We start from the raw sequence: 18,990 nt of genomic DNA, 5'->3' as shown, positions 1-18,990 counted from the left end.
GAGCAATTTAATATTTAGCCAAAATATTGTTAATATGGCATAATATCCACAGAATAAGTAACACTGAAAACATCCCAGTGAGAAAAGTCTGGGAATTACTTACTGTAAATTTTGAAATATAATAATTTATTTTAAATTCAGTGTAGGATAATGTGGTGTTTCAGTGTTGTAAATCTTTCTGCCCTTGAACAGCTTAATGATATCCATATTGAGTCAAACTGTGTTACCATTTAACATCCAGATACTTTGGTTATGAACACTACTTTTCACAGCTGAGCATCAGTGTTCTCGCTTACTTGTGAGATCAAATGAGATGGTATTTATTAATTTTGAGAATTACTGGAATAAAAAGAATCACTATGCAACCAAAACCAGCTTCTATCTGTTTGCAATGAGCCCCTTGGCTAAATGTTAAATGGGCCTAAATGAAAACGCTACATTGGAAAGTTTGTTTTCATTTTTAAGACTCATAAAACATGGGCAGCTTTGGTAGCAGTACTGAGTAGTGCTTTATGGCTGAGAAGGGCTTTTGGGGTTTGAGAGGATATTTTGGGGGTAGAATTGTGTAGGTGTCCTGTTTTATTCCCAGACAATGTGCTTATAAAAATGAAGTAGAAATAAATGGAGTTTAATCAAAGTTCTCAGGGGTTTTTTTAGAATTATTTTACATGGAAGTTAAAATGTGAAGAATAAGGTGTTTAGCTCTAGGGAAAAAGAAAGCAATTCTTATTTGCACCAAAGTCAGTTTTTATCTTGCTTTAACCAACAGAAGGTCAGAGACAAAGCAAAATAAACACAATCTAAAAAAAAAAAAAGAAATCTTTATTTTTTGGCTCATATGTAATATTGTTTGCGTTGTTTATGATAATAACAATTTCCTGCATGCATTTCACCAACACATTACAAGTCAAAAGCATTTGTAAAAGAAAGATTCTACATTTAATGTTATCTTGTGTATGAAACACAGAATGTCCTGATGTCCTCAATTATACAAATGTGCCATTTTTTTCTTGGGAAATATTTTATTTGTACAAGCCTAGTGAACTGTGATTCCAAAAAGAATAAGAGTAGACTATGTAAACAGACACAGCAAAATAGCAAGGATTTAATCAACTATGAGACTACCTTGGAACTTCTGATGCAAATAGTGCTAGAAATTCACACATTCCCTTAATGCTTTCCTTGCTATGTCCTGTAACTATTTGGAAACAAGCTGGGTTCCAGATTTACACAATTTACTTCACATTGGAATATATGCAAATATATTATTAAAACAAGATAGTCTACAATATACGCACTTTTTTTTTTTTCTCATAGTGTGATGATGCCAGTTTGGAATTACTGTGGTTAGAAAATAAGTCAAGTGAATGAGGAAAGAAATATAAGAAACAGTGATCTAAACTTGAAGACACTTTTCTTATATACGGATCTGTTGCCAAATGATATTTCTTTACATTATTTATATATGCTAACCACATTGTCAACAGGTTTAACAGTTTGCAATATGGCCTGTACAGTCTGATTCTACACCATATAGCAGCCACTTCAAATTTAAAATGCAAAACTAAAAAAGCTCATAAATAGCTGCAAACTATTGCTTAATGATTTGAAAGAATGAGGTCTGGTTGGACAACTTGATTCACTTCATCACTGACACATGGCTTCCTATAGTGGAGACTATGGGCAGTGGAAGGAGCAAGGTACAGCAGCAAAAGCATTGACATGCATCAGTGATACTCTCCTAACTATTTATTACACAGAATACAACATGTCCTGTTGAGCTCTTGCAAATTAACCATACTGTGGTACATATCTGATGCAATTCAATGTGGCAAAGCCATTTAGTTCTATGCCCAAATATGCACAACAGTATACTGTTAATATTTACATGGAAAAGGGTATTTTATGGATTCACTGGATGTTGGAGATAATGAGAGAAGACAGTAATCAAAGAATAGCCCAAGAAAAAAAAAAAGAAAAAAAGAGAGCTGCTCAAAACAAAAGAACTCCCAGATATATTTTGGTGAAGCTATTTTTCCAGTGCAGAAACTGCACAATATTTTTTGAGCTGTAAATATTTTAACATAAACAAGAACTTGTTCATGTTTGATCATTCACATAAAAATAAGTCATTGCAAATTCCTGTAAATTAGAGGAGACTCTCCAGGCACATTAATCTGGATGCACATAATCTGGATGCAGCCATACAAGTAGTTAGAATACTTCAAATTTAAGAGCAACCCTGAAGCATGGAAGTTCTTAAAATCTTCAGCTTTGTGCAACGTCACATTTTTATTTATGCATGATTGACAAGTGCAGCATGTCTATGCAAATCAATCCTATCTGTACATTATAGAGAATCTGAGAGTAGAACTCCTGGTCCTCATACCTCTTTCCCCAACATAAAACCTATTACAAAAATAGTCACATATAATAGTAAACAACCTGTGAATTAAAAAATGATAAATACACTAATACAGTTTTTGTAAAAATATGACAAATGTTGCAGTTGCATTACAAACAGTGAAGAGAATTACTGTTCTACATGTTGTGGAAATAATGTATCCTTTTGCACTCATTTCATGCTCCATCTTCTCTATGGAGCCACCTTTTCCCTTATTCTTAGCAGTGTCAGCTGTAGTGAAAACAGTAACCTCTTGTCAAGTTTTTTACCCTAATTAACAGAGTCACAGTCTGATGATGGAGGTTCACTGTTTTGTTATAGGCACTGACCTTAAGTATATATATAATGTATATATATGCACACACGCGCGCACACACACACACATATATATGTGTAAAAACTGTCAGTTTGGCATCAATCTCCTGCAGGAGTCCAGTTGATGATTCATTCTCAAAGACTGTAAACAAGTTGTCCCATTAACAAAATTCTTAGATCATTATTTTTTATTTTCCCTGATGTCTTTACCTTTGTAGTTCTTTTCTGCTTTATTTTTTTCATATTTTTCTTTGTCTGGCTTTGTTACACTGTCATAAGAGGGTGGGGAAGTTGTAGAACTCTCATCCGTTTTTTCTGGAGTGGAGTTCCCTTTTAGTTTATCAATAATTATCTCTTTTATAATGTGTCCATCTCCTTCTTTGTTTTTATTTCTGTTATATATACTAGACACCTGTTTAACTTTTACCCTTAAAAGGTGTCGTCTGTAAGCACGCTGAATGATGACAGCAGACACCTCCTCCTGCTTTCGTTTCAGTGTGGTTGTAATTGGTTCATAGGAGACTTTAGAGGGATTGGCTGCCATAAACCGATCTTCCATCTGTATTCTGAGGGCATCCATCTCCCCACTTTCCCCCAGTACACGCTTTGTGAAAGCAAACAAGATGTCAAGGCAGTGAATTCTGTCACCGCTCACCATGGGCAGATCCATTGCAATAAGCTGGACTTTGTTTGGTTTTGCTATGAGAAGAGGTGGATCTAATGAAGCTGCAAAATCTGATAATTTACTATATTCTATGAATTGTGTTGCATCGGGATCAAACTTCTCCCAGACTTCATAGAACATCTCAAAGTCATCCTCACTCAAGGGTTCAGCGCTTTCTTCAGTAGCAACACTGAAGTTCTCCAAAATCACAGCAATGTACATGTTCACCACCACCAGAAAGGATATGATAATATAGCTGACAAAGAAGAAAATCCCAACAGAAGGGTTGCCACAGTCACCTTTCACAGAGCTCCCCGGATGATCTTTATGGGGGTCACAGTCTGGCTCCCCACTGTTCAGAATTGGGGCGAGCAAACCGTCCCAGCCAGCGGACGTGGTGATCTGAAACAGGCAGATCATGCTGTTGCCAAAGGTTTCAAAGTTGAACATGTCATCGATCCCAACTTCCCTCTTGACATAGGCAAAGTTGGACATGCCAAATATGGCGTAGATGAACATGACCAGGAAGAGCAGCAGCCCAATGTTGAACAAAGCAGGAAGAGACATCATCAAAGCAAAAAGCAGAGTGCGGATTCCCTTGGCGCCTTTAATGAGGCGCAGGATTCGACCGATTCTGGCGAGCCGGATGACTCTGAATAGTGTGGGAGATACAAAGTACTTCTCAATCATCTCAGCTAAGAACATACCTAGGAAAAAAAGTGAATAATGAAGATAAAATTTTTAATTAATTATCTATAGAAAGATTTATTTATGTTTGTCTCCAAAATAATCACTGTAAGGATTCTTTAGCAAAATGTATAGCAAAATTTATACAAGTTATTACATGCTATTGAAAGCTGTTAATAAGGTGAAAGCATCTTTCCTTATGTTGAAATGCTATCCTAGAGAAAGTAAATAAGTAAAATAAAGGCTGCTTGCGGCAAGTAGGTAGTTCCTGTCTAAGCTTAGTAGTTCTTAAAATGGTTGGGAAAGGGATGTTTATGTCTTAGATACAGTTAGTTCTTGAAACTGAGCCTGTAACCACTCTCTTTCATGATATTGGCTTAATTTCTCCAAGTTAGAGATTTCTTTAACAGATCTACATTTTATCAGCACAGTCTTTCTCAGATGTGTCACTCATTTGCACCTTGGACAGTCGCTAGCTTTTAACTGAAAACCTTAGTTAGCAAAAGTAAAAAAAATCTGACCCATTTCACATAATTTTCAGTTTTAGTACTGAAAGGAAATCTGTGGTTAGTTTGCATATACCACTAAACATTCCTCTTTATATTTGTATGCATTAATCTAATGTGCCAAACAGTTCCATTATGTCTTTCTTTTGATGTGGAAAATGACAGTGAATCTAATGGAAGAGATAAAAATCTTATACGCAACATTGCATATATTATATGCTAGATAGTATGAATATCTGAATCAACATGTAAGTAACCTAGGAAAAAGGAAATTCTACAGTCATTATCAACATACTTGAAACAAATCTTTCCTATTTCTCCACTAGTTCTTTCTCGAAAGGGAATTGCTCTTACCTACTATGGAGAGAATGACAACCACAAAATCAAAAATATTCCAGCCTATAGTGAAGTAGTAATGGCGAAGTGAAATCAGTTTCAGGACAAATTCTCCAGTGAAAAGGATGATGAACACCAGATTAATTCGGGATAAAATTGTTTCCATTTCTTTGCTCTGATCATCTGTTTCTACCATCATTGTGACCATGTTAAGGCAGATGAGTATCATGATGCTGATGTCAAATACTTGTTTGGTTACAAAATCAAAGATCATGCCTTGGAATTTGTTCTGCAAACACAAAGATGGAATACCGTTTATGCAATGAAAATAATTGTCCTTTAAAATGTCAAATGAGAAAACAAGTCCCTTCAAGATTTAGGAGTGCAGAGCAAGACTCATTCACAATACAGGCATTAATGTAAGCCCAGTGCATGCTGGTTTATATCTCATCCTATTAGAGTGAATCAAGAAGTTCACCCGTGATGGCTGAAGAGACAAGGGAAACAGTGCAATAATAAGAGTAATAACAATGACAGTATTATTGGGATAAAATATGTGGTGTAAATTGATAGCCAGCAAGAGTACCAGCTGAATAGAAACTAATTTTCTTATCTTTATTCTCAGGTGGTTTTAGAATGCCTCTTTCTTCCTCAAACTAATTGTGCTTGGTGAGATCATTGGGCTGCTGAAGATACATGTCTCAAACACACCATGACTGTAATATCCTAGTTTTTCTTTAGTACTTAGCTCAATGTTTTTTGCCATATGTCTCTCCTTAAAAAGTCTATTTTTAACCACTTGGTGCATAAGGTGCAACAAGTATTTCGTTTTTTTTCAAACAGTGTAGGAGTTCAGTAAATAACAAGAGTAGTGTCTTAGAGACAAATTTATCCTAGTCTATGCGTTACTCCCTAGGACATTCTTTTATTCTCTAAGATTTTCTGCATCTGTCCTTCCCATTAGGTTACCAGTGCCCCTTTCTGTCTTCAGCAGCAAGGGCCAGTGCATCCCCATTTCCTACAAATTCTCTGTGAGGAGAAAAAACAGAAAATGAAGTTTATCCCTGGTAACAAGAACAAATAAATGATCCAATCAATCGTGGTTTTCCAGGACTTAGGCAGGGAATTTTGAAATTTATCATATTCACATTATAAAATCATTTTTTTCATACTTCGGTGTATATGTTTTTAAACAGAATGTGAATGATCTAATGACCTATAACCTTCTATTGTGGACAAGATCATATTCCCAAATGAGTATTTAATATTAGGGGTTTAAAAATCAAATCACTCGTACCACTGGCCTCGGTATAGGTTTCTGTGGCTTTTTGGATCCCAGTTTTTTCATTGCATTGTAATATTTCTTCTGTTCTTCTGTCATAAATATATCCTGACCTCCAAAGTAAAGAAAGAATATAAAAACTAATTAGTATCATGTCCACACATGAAACATTTAACTACAGTATGTCTCTCTGTAATATAATATTAAAATTATATTTAATTTATATAAAAATGGAAGGGGCTTTTTCAGGTGTTTATAGTGTAGATGCTAGTATACATTCCTAACACACAGGAAAAACCCATTACTGGTGCGGTGTCAGCTTGACAGTTGAGTTTTTCAAATGTCTTCATGCTCACTTTTGCTGAAATGGCTAAAAGCACTCTTGCTGTACAGATGCTGTTTAATAACTTGCTGATTAGAATATGTTTAGTGAATAGGAGTATGACTACTGCCTTAGATGTCCTATCTTCTGTATGGAGTTTTAGGACTACAGCTAGACAGGTCTAAAGGAGGCATAACTTTGAGGCACAAGTTGTGTTAGGAGAGTGTATTAGTATCTAATCTGTGGTTTTAACAGCAAAAACCCCCCCACCTTTCATGTAAAATTAAGAGAAGAAATTCATGTCATGCCATAGCAAATTAAAACTCCACTGGAACCTTGACAAACTCAAATCAGCCTTTGTTTGCAGATGCAAATGCTGCCAGTCAGATGTGCAACTGATTGACTGACTTCCAGTATAAGTAAATTGTGTATATTGATGAATCTGCACTAAGTCACATGGAAGCACAATGTCAATGTCACCGTCTGCTAAACTGGCTAGCACCGCCTGAAGCATCCCAAAATTGACAATAAACCTGGCCATGTTTATGACTCTTAGGATTCTAAAGAATATTTGCACAAGGAAAAATTTCTGTAGTTCACAGTTTTCTTTTACCAGAGATTCTGTCTGGTATTGCTGTTTTTTAATTGGTTATTGGAAAAAACCAAATAATATGAAACTGCTTTTTCACAGCACACAAAAATTTAGAATGACCCTGGCATTTGAAGACTAAAAACTGTGAGGCTTCAAAATATTTTAAATGTTATTATTTCTATTTTTATATTTTAAAGTTCTTTAAAACTGAACTGCATGCATTATCAATACAATTATTTCAAACATACTCCTATGTCAAAAGTATACATAAAGAAACCACCATTCCCTGTATATCTTTACTACTGATAAGAAATTACAGATTGTATTTGTGTCTAATTAAGTCATCTCAATTCCCTTAAAAGTGTTTGAAAAAAAAAGTCCTTATGTACACATTTTCATTTTATCTATAAGCCTATTCATTTGAGGTCTGTTTGACTTACTCTTAACTTACTCCTTAATCAGTTTGCAGATCCATTAGTCATTGTATGAACACAATGCCATATTGTGTCTTCATTAAGTGTCAAGAGTTTCTAAGAATAATTATAATTAATGTACCTTAATTTATCCTAATTCTTTGGAGTCAATTGAAGAAGAAATTATTTCATGCCAGATTATATTCCATCTAATCAAACCAATAATTCACATTCACTTTTCATGTCTTCATTTTAACTGTTTACTGAATTTGCAAATTATTATGAACCAACTTTTCACTTGTCAAAATGCTAAAAATGAAAAGTTCAGAATCACATCCACAGATTTTAGCACAGATTATTATTAAAAAATATACACTTTATTTAGGGTCTTGAAATGACTTTTGATTTTTATTAGCCTTACAGAAATAACATTAATTCACTATAGCTAGTAATTCATACCAATATGGAATTATTTTAAATACTTATCTTCTTTTTTTGTTGGTTGAAGTTGTCTATAATAACACCAATGAAAAGGTTCAAGGTAAAAAATGATCCAAATATGATAAAGATGACAAAATAGAGATACATATACAAGTTGTCCTCATACTTAGGTTGGTCTTTTACCTACAAAATACAAAGAAATTTATTCCCCATGAGAATACTAGATGTAAAAAACAATGTGTATAATTTAGAATTAGGAATATGCCATCTTACATGGAAAAGCTATGAACAGCACTAATTTATTAGAAAGATCCAACTCGTCCATTCCAATCAATATCTGGAAAACTGGAAGCTGACAGAATTATTGCTCATATGGACTTTTTAGGTAAATGTGCCCATAGATATGTTTGTGTATGTACATATATAAACAGTTTCTCATATAGAAGAAAGAAGCAATGTGGGATGCAGAGCTTCCCACAATTTTTTAAATGCTTAACATTTTAATAGCAGAAATCTAAATATTTTATATTGTATTCAGTATATTATCATGCAACAGAGTCAATAAATTTTACTATCGCCTACATCTCCCTAGAACTCTTTCGGTCTTGCATGAGTGCTCTTACACCCAGCTAGGAAAAGATGCTTTCAAAAATTTTCAAGTGAATATATGTTTTGTAAAATACATTAAATTGAGGCAGTTTTGAAGAAGATTTTGTTATTGTCTCTATTTTTCTGGATACCACATCCCAGCATCTGCGACTCTAAAGCACAAGAAGCTTAAGTGTAGGAAAAGAAAGTGAAAAAAAAGCTAGTGAAACAGGACATTTTACTCTGGGGGACATTATCATTAACATGACTATTTGTATAAGTTAAACAGGGTAACAGTTCTGTAGCCAAAATAAAATTCTAACCCCCAGAAAGCTTAACAGGTGATCTTCAACCTTAAAATCTAATTGCACTTAAATATCAAGATAACATAGGTGCTCAGCCTAAGGAAACAATGAAATGCACAGTTACAAATTATAAAACCTTATTAATATATTCCATATTTAATAACTGCATCATATAATTTTAAATTATTTCATACTTAGGATTACCATAAGAATTTGTCACAAACCTCTTCTTTGTTCTATTACATTAACATTGTCCTTCAAAAAAAAATCCGATTAATTTAGCTTTTTTGTCTAAACAGAACGAAGTGGGATTAATTCTTTCCAGTAAAAATTCTGAGATTCAAAAATATATGTATTGATACTGATTATAATTCTTTGTTGTGTGTGTAGCTGCTTAAATTCTATAATCTTTATCAGAAAATAATCAATGGATGAGCTTTGAGTTTTGTAAGATTTACACTTACATCTCGTGAATCAACAGCAGCATACATAATATCCATCCATCCTTTGAAAGTAGCCTAGAAATAAAACAAAGTTGTTTATCTTCCTCATAAAAATTCATAATACATACAATAACTAGGTTATTAATTTATTTATCTGGACCTCCACTTCTAATAAAATCACTTCTAAATTTTTAAACCACACCTGACAACAGAGGCATCATAAATATTTTTCATAGTAATAGTAGGTTTTTTGATTATTTTGTTTTTATTTATTCAAATAATATTAAAAACCAGGCTCAGAAAATCTCAGTAAGTCAGCAGTATTTTTTGAGCTACAGATGTTTACTTTAGAGATGAGGAATGATACTTTTAGAAAGACATTAATTCTGGAGATACTGAGGTAGGATCTACTAGAATCGTTCATGGCCACAGCCATTTTGTTAAGTTTACAACATGAATTAATGGAAACAGTAATATAACTTCTGTACAGAAACCAACATTCGTTTGAATGTTGTTTTCTGTGTCTAAACTGACCTGATATATTTAGAAATGTTTTAATCCCACATAGCTAAAAGGAATAGGCTGTTTAAAGTAAAAATATATGTTGGTTCCTGAGAGATTTGTTTTACAGAAGACCAAAAGGTGAAATGTGAAAGAGATGTAATTGACATCTGTAAAAATTTGGCTGAGTTCCTACAGAGACTTTTTTCAAGTAAAGAGTAAAAAAGATCTGCCACCATTGCTCTAAGAATGTGATTTTAATGGATGCAGGATGTCCATTTTCTAAGGAACACCAAAGTTGGTGTGACATGCTAGTTCAAAGTGTGAGTGTGCAGCTGCTGGCCAGGGTTTCCAAGCTTATTCACAATAAAGAAAAAAGAGCTAAAAAGTCTGTGAAATGAACCAAGTGCATCACTCCAGAGGAGGTTGTGGAGAGGAGCCATCCCAAGGAATGTATTTCCAGCTTTGCTTGCCAGAAGTAGTTTTGGTATTTCGGTACAGCTACCAGTTTCCTCAGCAGAAAACTTGCACTCTGGAAGCGTTCGTATCCCTCTGAATATTGCAGTGCAATACCAGTTACTAAGAAGGTGTGCTTCAAGCCAAGCTTCACAGATCTTTCTGGCTCAGTTGGCAATTGCCAGCCATTTGGTGCACGTTGCATAGCAATATTAGGAAAGGATCAGAGTTAGATATGGGCAATAAATACGGAAGAGAGGAGGGAAAATGTTAATGAAGGCAATCAAATGAAGATGTGACACAAAACATCCTCAAAGATCCCATAATCTCTGTGGGGAAAGTAAAGATCAGAAGGAATATTTGAAAAGAAAAATCACAAAAAATCAGAACCAAAAAACAGTAAGGAGAGAGAGAAGCAGAATGAAAGGTTCACAGTAGTGAAGCAGTTATTGAAGACCTAGACCATCTGGATGTATGACACAGATGATATTCGTACACAGCTTCAAGAGAAGCAGTTTTCCTTACACATCTTCAGAGGCAATGGTAGCAATGAGATCTGAAGCCGGAGAATCAGAGTTGTCCTTCAGTACTACTACTCAGCATGTAAGGGTCACATTGCCTTTACAGGCAAAACATTTTAACCTATGTAGTTAATTTTGAAATTAAGGTCAGCTAGAGATACTGACCTGCTCTGAGATAGAAGGGACAAGCATATAATTCTTAGATAATTGTCAGAGCTGTAAAAATATTTTCATTCAGTGAAGCTGTATGTTGAGTTATAGACAAGTGATTCTACAGAGTCCAATCATCTAAATGTAATTATGTGCTTTTTTGCTTGTGTTTTTGATCAGATCCCAGCTATCAGAAGCTCCATTCTAAGCAAGGAACATGTAAAGAGCTAAGATCTTTATTTCTTAGACACATATAAAATATGCTCTGTATCTGGAATAAAGGCAGTTCAGAACCCAGTGCATAAGATAAGGAATTGAAGGAGAAATGCAATTTACAGATTTTGTATAAGTAGCAGTAATTCATGGAATGAATATGCTATGCATTAACATCCAATACTTCACAAGGATAATACTATAACTAACATAATACTTATTTACTATATTATAATGACTCTTTAGTAAGCATTAAAGAATATGATAGTTCTATACTGTGTGCCACTAAATATATTCTTTTATTTTCTACACTTACTATTTTACATTATTGTTATCATCATCATGAGACTACATTCCGTAGTCTTGGAAAGGAAAATTACTATCATTAACAAAAAAATTACAACAAACAATGTAACAGAGTTGTGTGAGCTGTATGTTATTGCTATGAAGAAATTACTTCTCTACTTGACATTCTTAACTTGCCCATTTTTCCTAGATATCTTTAAAAAGAGCAAAAAGAAAATAATACATTTACTTACTACTTGCAGCAGAGCAAGATATCCAGCTCCTACATTATCAAAGTTTACTTTCACATTCTTCCATCGAGCACTTTGATTGCTTTTGATGAGTTCTGCACATTGAGTATAATTGTTGACATCACTGATATCAAACATCTCACCAGTTGTGGTGTTGACACAGTGATAGAATTTTCCAGCAAAAAGATTTACTCCCATGATGCTGAAGATTAGCCAGAATATAAGACATACCAGCAATACATTCATGATAGATGGGATTGCTCCTACAAGGGCATTTACAACCACCTAGTATAGAAATTAGACAAAATAGCAACTTAGCTTATGAAAAGGCAAAATACTTTAAAAAACTTAAAAATGTCAAAACAGTATTATTATGGAATGGACAGTTAAAATACTACAATAAAATGTATGGGGGAAATTTTAATTAAGGTTTAATAAAATGCTAATGAGATTGCAAAAAGCAAGAAATAAAATGAGATGGAAAAAAAGGCAATGCAAAAGTCCGAAAAAAAATCAAAAAGCAAAAGAAAACCTGTTAGTAGCAAGATGGATTCTTAGAATTTGTGTGCTCTAGAGAAAAAGAGAGAAATAAATGTTAAATTCTGGCAATATAAATTAAAATCTATAAATAGAAAATAAACCAGAAAAAGCTCAAAGAATGATGATGTGGAAGACCGAATAAAAATGTCTGCATGTAAAACTATCATTACTAATGATTTTATTCTTAAAAATGTTATGTTTATATTTGTATCAGTGTATTTTAGTATCCACATAGAATGCAACATAATTAAGGCTATCTTATTTAATCTTTATTAACAGCATCTGCTCTAAGTCTTGGTTTGTACATTGCCTGGGTCACTATAGTTGCTCTTACACTTATCCCTCTTTTTCTTTTTAATTGGTTGCATTTAATTCCCTTGAGCAACTGTGGGTGGACGAGTGGCAGTAAAAGACCAGATGAAATCCTTGGACAAAAATTTTCTTTTAGTTATTGTGATTCAACTAAAAGAAAGCTTCAGATATTCAAACAATAATTTTCTAGAAAATCAGTAGAGACTGCAGTAGTCTTTTGTGCATAGTTTTGAAAAAGGTTATAGTTTTCATTTCACTGAGTTGACCAAAAGTAGTCTGGCATCAATAAAAGTTTTGCTTATTTATTAGATAGGCATTTAACGTGTTGTTTGGATTGCAAATAATGTAAAACATAGTGGTGATGGTGATGTGCACTGGATACGCTTCCCTACACTGGCAGGCATGGCCACCTCTAAGATATCAGCAGCCTTGCCCAGACAAGAACCACATTATTTAGCTGGCAAATGAAGATCTATGACTGAACTATAAATATATATTGCAGCATTGGGGTATTTTGAGGTGAAAGATTGAAAGGAGATTTCTCAATAACATTTTCTTGTTAATATTTTATGTGTCAATTTTTTCAGTAAGTAGCATGGTCTGCTACTGTTTTATAGTAGTTTTTTTCCAGGAGGGTTTTTTTTGGTTGGTTGAGGTTTTTTTGCCAGATTGGAAGACTATGAAAATGAGGATCTCCTCAACAGGACGGTTTTAGTTCTCTTTACATTCCTATGAAGTAAAAAGTTTCTAGCTGAAAAAATTATTTCCTCTCTCTCCCCTTCTATGCTTCCAAACCTTTCCTTATTTCAGGTGTCTGTTAAAAAAAAACTTTCCTTAATAGTGCAGCGTTAACTGTGGGATTTTTTTTTCAGGCAGGTAGATAGGACGACAGTGAAGCTTTAGTTTCTGGTGTGTCACTGTTGTCAGCTTTTTCACCTTTTGTTGGTTTGTTTTGTTTTCCGGCTAATCATGTTCCATCCTGAACCACTGACAAACTAACACAGAATTGAAGTTAGCTACAGAAACTGAGTAAAAAAATTTCCCAGATGAACTGCAGGAAACAACCTCCAACACTCTACTGTAAAATTAGTCATGTCCTTTTCTTTTTCTAGGTCCACAAATCAATGGAAATTTTAACAGTTGGGGACTGGGAAAACACAACTACGCGGCAGTGACCAGGCAAATTTAATGAGCTCAAAGTCTAACTTCCAAATGTAAGGTGTACATAGGTCTTGTTTGTAAGAACATGTTGAAAAGCCTATTTCCACACATTTTTGCATGCCTTCCCATTTTGGAGTTCTTTGAAGAAAGCATAAGTGTAACCATTAAAACATTAATTTTTGTATGCATACATTTGTTCATACTCATTCATTTTATCTCACCCTCATTCCTTCAAATCGTGACAAGGCTCTTAAAGGTCTTAAAGCTCTTAGTGTCCGTAGCGATTTAATGGCACCAAGTTCAGAATAGCCCAGAGCATTGGCTATTAAACTAACCAATGAAACCTATCAAATACAGAAAAAAAAAATTAAAAATAGTTCTACATTGTTTATTTAAAAAAAATACAAATTCAAGCAACAAATCAACAGTGACAAGTTGTAGAACGCCACCATTTTCATACTTGCTGGAAAGGCAAGAGGTCTCATAAAAGTGAGGTTGAAAATGGAATATATGCTATTAAATGTCTATCTATTATGGTTGGATAGAGTTTAACTGTCATATGGAAGCATACCCTTGGTGAAGGATAAAATTTTCAGGAATATTTAAAGACAAAACGGCCGTATTTTCTGTAACTTCATTAAGGTTCAACTTTCCAAACAATTTAAAATTCTGAATACAGTAAATTATTTTATTGACTTCTGTTAGTATTGTGAATATCTATAAATATTAATGATATACTAAATATTGTAGTAGCTAATTACAAATATTTTTTTATAAATATTACTTCTAATGAAACTGTTCATGGCAAGAATAACCAGGATATCTCTGAAATATGTATTTAAAGAGGTGGTACTTTCTCACTTTCCTGGCAATTCTCTGGGTTTTTTTTTTTAAATCTTCTAAATATAGGAAAATATTATGGCATAGATATTAACAGCTGCTCACCTTATAGCAGTAAGAGCTTTATTATCTACAACAGTATTAAGCTTCTGATGCTTGTTATTGGGATTTTGATATAAGACAATCCACTTAAGTAAGGAGCAATTAATTTGCTTCTCAAATGGAACTGAGCTTTAGACAGTGTTAATATGAAAGGACTTAATTTTCTTCAAAAAGTTTTGGAGACAAGAGTGGGGGAAAATCATACCTTACTCATATTTTATTCATTTCTACCACCAAAAGCATAGATGACATGTAAATGAACATAGGCATATTTTGCTCCTTAAGAAAATCCCTCAAATGTTCATTTCTGTACCTCAGTTTAAAGAATTCTTCAAAGACTATACAGAAATAGGGATTCACTGATAATGGTGGTAAGATTTTCCCATTATATGAATAGTTGGTTTCCTGTGGTTTCCTTTATATCCGTAAAGAACAATTAGATGACTCACAAACACAAGAGTTACAAGATCAAGTCTAAGAAGGACAATCCAAAAGCAGATAAAAATCAAATTATTCATTGCTATGTTGCTATGTATATTATCTAACAGAAAATAGTGTTTTAGTGAATTCATATTGCTGGACATTTCAACTGGGTTTCATGTCAGAATGTAATTCTTTTTAGCAAAGGAAAGGATTATTTTATTGCTCTAATGGATAAATGGAACTTGCTGTGATTTATAAGCATATTAAGAAGGAAATCTTACTGATTTTTTTAGTCTGTAACTGAAGTCTTTTCACTTACAATAGATAACATTATTTTTCAGCCATTATATTAACTATTGACATTAGTTAATATTTATAATTTTCATAAATAAAATTTATTTTTCCTGTGATGCTACAGTGAGAGAGATCTTTTTTATCCTTAGCCATGCATAATATGTTCCAGAGATAACAAGACATGGAATTTTCTGTATTTTTAATAGAATATTCATTTATTCACTCAAATCAACAGGATACCCAGGCATAACAATAAACCCTAGTGCAAAACCAGCACATTTTATGAATAAAAATAAACAATGAAACAAATACTTTTAAAAAAATCTCTCCTTCACTGGGAGAGTGAGGTGTCCTGTGAAATTGAACTCATATTAATGGCTCCTTCATTTTATACCTTTCTCCCCAAATTTGCACTGTGCCTTACCTATCTTTCACAAACAAGATCCCTTCCAAACTGTTAGGTAGCAGCAGCTCCTGAAAGCCTTTGGTGACACTGTGTGCATTGGCAGTTCTTAGGTTCAGACTACAATTCTTCAGTCTTGTTTGTGCTGCCTATTTTAGATTACTGGCAGCTTTCTTAGCAAGGTGATAGTGCTCTTACACCATAAACATAAAGTTTTTTCTCAAAGAAATACTTTATCTATTGGAAACAACATGTTTTTTCTCTGGACAGTTCATTTGGGACGCAAAGTTTTGCATGGAATTCTATTGTATGTAGAGCTGTTCTGTACTTCTCTGGTGATCTCAGTCTTGTTAACTTGGTCTTCTCTTATCTGTTCCACCTGTTTTGTTGCTAGTATGTGAGAAAGTAAATGTCTCTGTACACTGATAAACAGATAATGCATGCAAATGCAGTAATTTTAAGAAACGAAAATGAACTCAAAATGGTAGAAAGATACCTCTCCTAAAAAAAAAAGGATTGTATGTCCTCATTTGTGTTTGTCTTCTAATATACACTATCTGTTCCAAAAAAAACCAAAACAAACAAACAAAACAAAACAAAAAACCCACAAAACCAAAAACAAAAAACAAGACAATACAAAAAACCACACAAACAAACAAAAAAAATCAACCAAAAACGTTTAGAAGCTTAGTAGTGACAGCCCTGCTCAAGATCTTTGCTCAGGCCATACAGTATGATGGCATGATAGAGTCTCAAACTGAGATAGGCAGATGTACCAAGAGTCATCTGTCACAGTTGTGACAGAGCTGAAAATTATCATTTTTTAATGTAATTATCAAAATCTAATTTAGTCACAATCAGTAAGAGCAACTGTGGCTCCTTATCACAATGAGAGAGTCATGTATGTGAAATATTAAAGGTCAAAGCCCTAAAGGACTATCTGTGTTTACACTTTAATAATTTTAGAGAATGGAATTAAACAATCTGATTAACTTTAGTCACTTCTAATGAAGGAGGAAACACTGGTGTTCTCACTGGCAGAATGCCACTGAATCACACCTGTTTAAACTGTCAGTTAAAGCAGTGCAGAGTCTGCTTTTCTATAGGAAGATAACATGAGCTCACATGTTTCTTTCAAGTGCTGGTGGTGCTAGAGAATTGCTGAGTTAGCCTGAAACACAGTAAAGCATTTTTTACCTCTTGCTAGAACATTGAAAATAATTCTTCAAAAGTAGAAAGTTTCAATCTCATTTATTCATGTTTTTGTTTATAAAATTACAAATTATGGTAAAAAGTTAGCAACATAAGCTGCTTCACTTAAAATGACGTATTTTTAAGTTTGCAAGTCTGCTCAGTTAACAGCATCTCTGAGGCTAAGCTAGGAAATCATAGAGTGTGTCTTAGAATAATCTGGTTAGGTTTAAGATACAAAAAGAATAATTAAAACATGAGTTGTAGTCTATCTAAAAAAAAAATCCATTTTTAACACAATCCTGTAAGAGTGCATCTCTGTACTTCATTAACATCCTCTTAGGAAAACCATTCACACTGCTTCATTCTAGTGTAGATTTTCAGGACAGAGCTAGAGATTAACTGTATAACAAAACTGACTCAGGAAGGTTAGAAAAAAGAGAAGATTGTCCATTTTGAATTATGGACCAATCTAGCTAGGAGGTTTTTTTCCTGGGGGATTTACAAATATGATACATTTCTATATACATCTGGAATAAGTATTAATGAAACCAGATTTTGTGTAAATATCTTAATAAATATGGTAGCATGGGCAGAAATTACTATAAATGCGCAATTGTCCTGAGATGCCATCTCTCAGTTCCACACTGAGGACATGAATTGCCAATGAACTGGGTCAGATAATATATGAAGCAAGAGACCAAAATATTCTGGGAGCAAAACCAGCTTTGATCCCTTCCGACAACATAAGCAAGGCCTTTGCACAGAAGTGTATCACAGCTGGGAAGGCAGCCAAGAAGCCTTGTTTCCTCCTCTGTCATAAACCCTGCCAAGTCATAGCTGATTTAGATATTGCAGATTGTCAGTCCATTAAAACCAATTTTTTTTTTTATCAAATAGCCACTATCTTTCTGTTTTTACTAGAAAAGATTACAGGATAGTTTTCAGTGAGAGAGTTTTGAGAACTTAGATGAAATCTGGAGCAAGTGAATTGTTTCATTTGTTAGCTGCAGTTTTTGAAGAATAAACCTGAACAATGAACTGTCTTATTTTCTAAGGAATAAGGTAGCATTGTCAGAGTCCATCAATGATAGGATGCTTGAAAACTACGTTTTTTCCTCATAAAATCTCAAGTTTGATACATCTGTTGTACGAAAACATTAACCATGAAGAATGGACAAACTGATAGGCAGCCAAACTTTTCCTTTTGGCATATGAATGGACTTTAAATAATGCCTCCAAATCACTGCAGGCATTACTAATGCAGTATAACTACAAAATGGGAATTATTTTTGCACATTTATAATATTAATCTAGAACTTATGAATTTTACGACACAGAAACTTTACTGTAGGAAATTTTACAATATTAATTTGTACTTACATCAACAATCAGGAAGTCCAGCCAGCACCAGGCATTAGTAAAATATATTTGAAAACCATATGCTACCCATTTTAAAAGCATTTCCAAAATGAAAATATATGTAAAAACTTTGTCAGCATATTCCAGCATGGTCTTGATAGTTTTGCGTTGTTCGATATATATATCTTCAAAAGCCTATAAAAATACACTCAGATATTACTACTGTTTCACAGAACATGCATGATAAAATGAAGGAATAAAGAATAAAAAAATAATTAGAGAAGAGCTAATATTCCCCCTTGTTTTTCTTCATTCTCTTTATATGTTTCCTATCTTTAACCATACTACTACTTGGAACAACAGGAGACCTGTCTGGAGTTGAAAAAAAATTTTAAAAATTCTATTTTACTAATGAATGTAGACGGAAACTCACAGCATGATTTTTTTATCCTCTGTGGTATTAGGAAACTTTCACATAGACACAAACCCCCCGTTTTCTTATATATCTGTTCCAGATATGTATATTGCTTTCTAGAAAGCAGTTAGATCAAACTTATATCTCAAAAAATCAAATTAAAAAGCAATGTATTTGCTAGAATGTACAACTATGCACATTGATATTGTAGCAAATGTTCAGCTTGAGTGAAGCTGGAAAGGTGGGTAATGCAAATCTTTTTGGATAGTGGT

The 18,990-nt window shown here is 33.7% G+C and overlaps 1 protein-coding gene across 6 annotated transcripts in view; it reads right to left on the bottom strand.

Annotated features, from left to right (window-relative positions):
- Positions 1–821: 821 nt before the first annotated feature.
- LOC136293353 (sodium channel protein type 2 subunit alpha-like) overlaps positions 822–18,990 on the bottom strand; it is a 70,120-nt gene continuing 51,951 nt past the window's right edge. For all 6 annotated transcript variants that reach the window (XM_066190034.1, XM_066190035.1, XM_066190029.1 and 3 more), the window contains 8 exons: positions 18,325–18,498; positions 13,910–14,032; positions 11,679–11,960; positions 9,320–9,373; positions 8,008–8,145; positions 6,210–6,314; positions 4,931–5,201; positions 822–4,090 (listed from right to left, as the gene is read on the bottom strand). In XM_066190034.1, coding sequence (XP_066046131.1) covers positions 2,901–4,090; positions 4,931–5,201; positions 6,210–6,314; positions 8,008–8,145; positions 9,320–9,373; positions 11,679–11,960; positions 13,910–14,032; positions 18,325–18,498 — 2,337 coding nt within the window. In that variant the 3' untranslated portion in view covers positions 822–2,900. The remainder of the gene's footprint in view (positions 4,091–4,930; positions 5,202–6,209; positions 6,315–8,007; positions 8,146–9,319; positions 9,374–11,678; positions 11,961–13,909; positions 14,033–18,324; positions 18,499–18,990) is intronic.

This window comes from Chamaea fasciata, unplaced genomic scaffold (genome assembly GCF_029207755.1).
Source record: "Chamaea fasciata isolate MVZ Bird 193981 ecotype frontalis unplaced genomic scaffold, bChaFas1.0.hap1 SCAF_8, whole genome shotgun sequence".
NCBI classification, from domain to species: domain Eukaryota; kingdom Metazoa; phylum Chordata; class Aves; order Passeriformes; family Sylviidae; genus Chamaea; species Chamaea fasciata.
The sequence above is the reverse complement of the archived record's forward strand: the minus strand, read 5'-3'. Positions and strand labels throughout refer to the sequence as shown.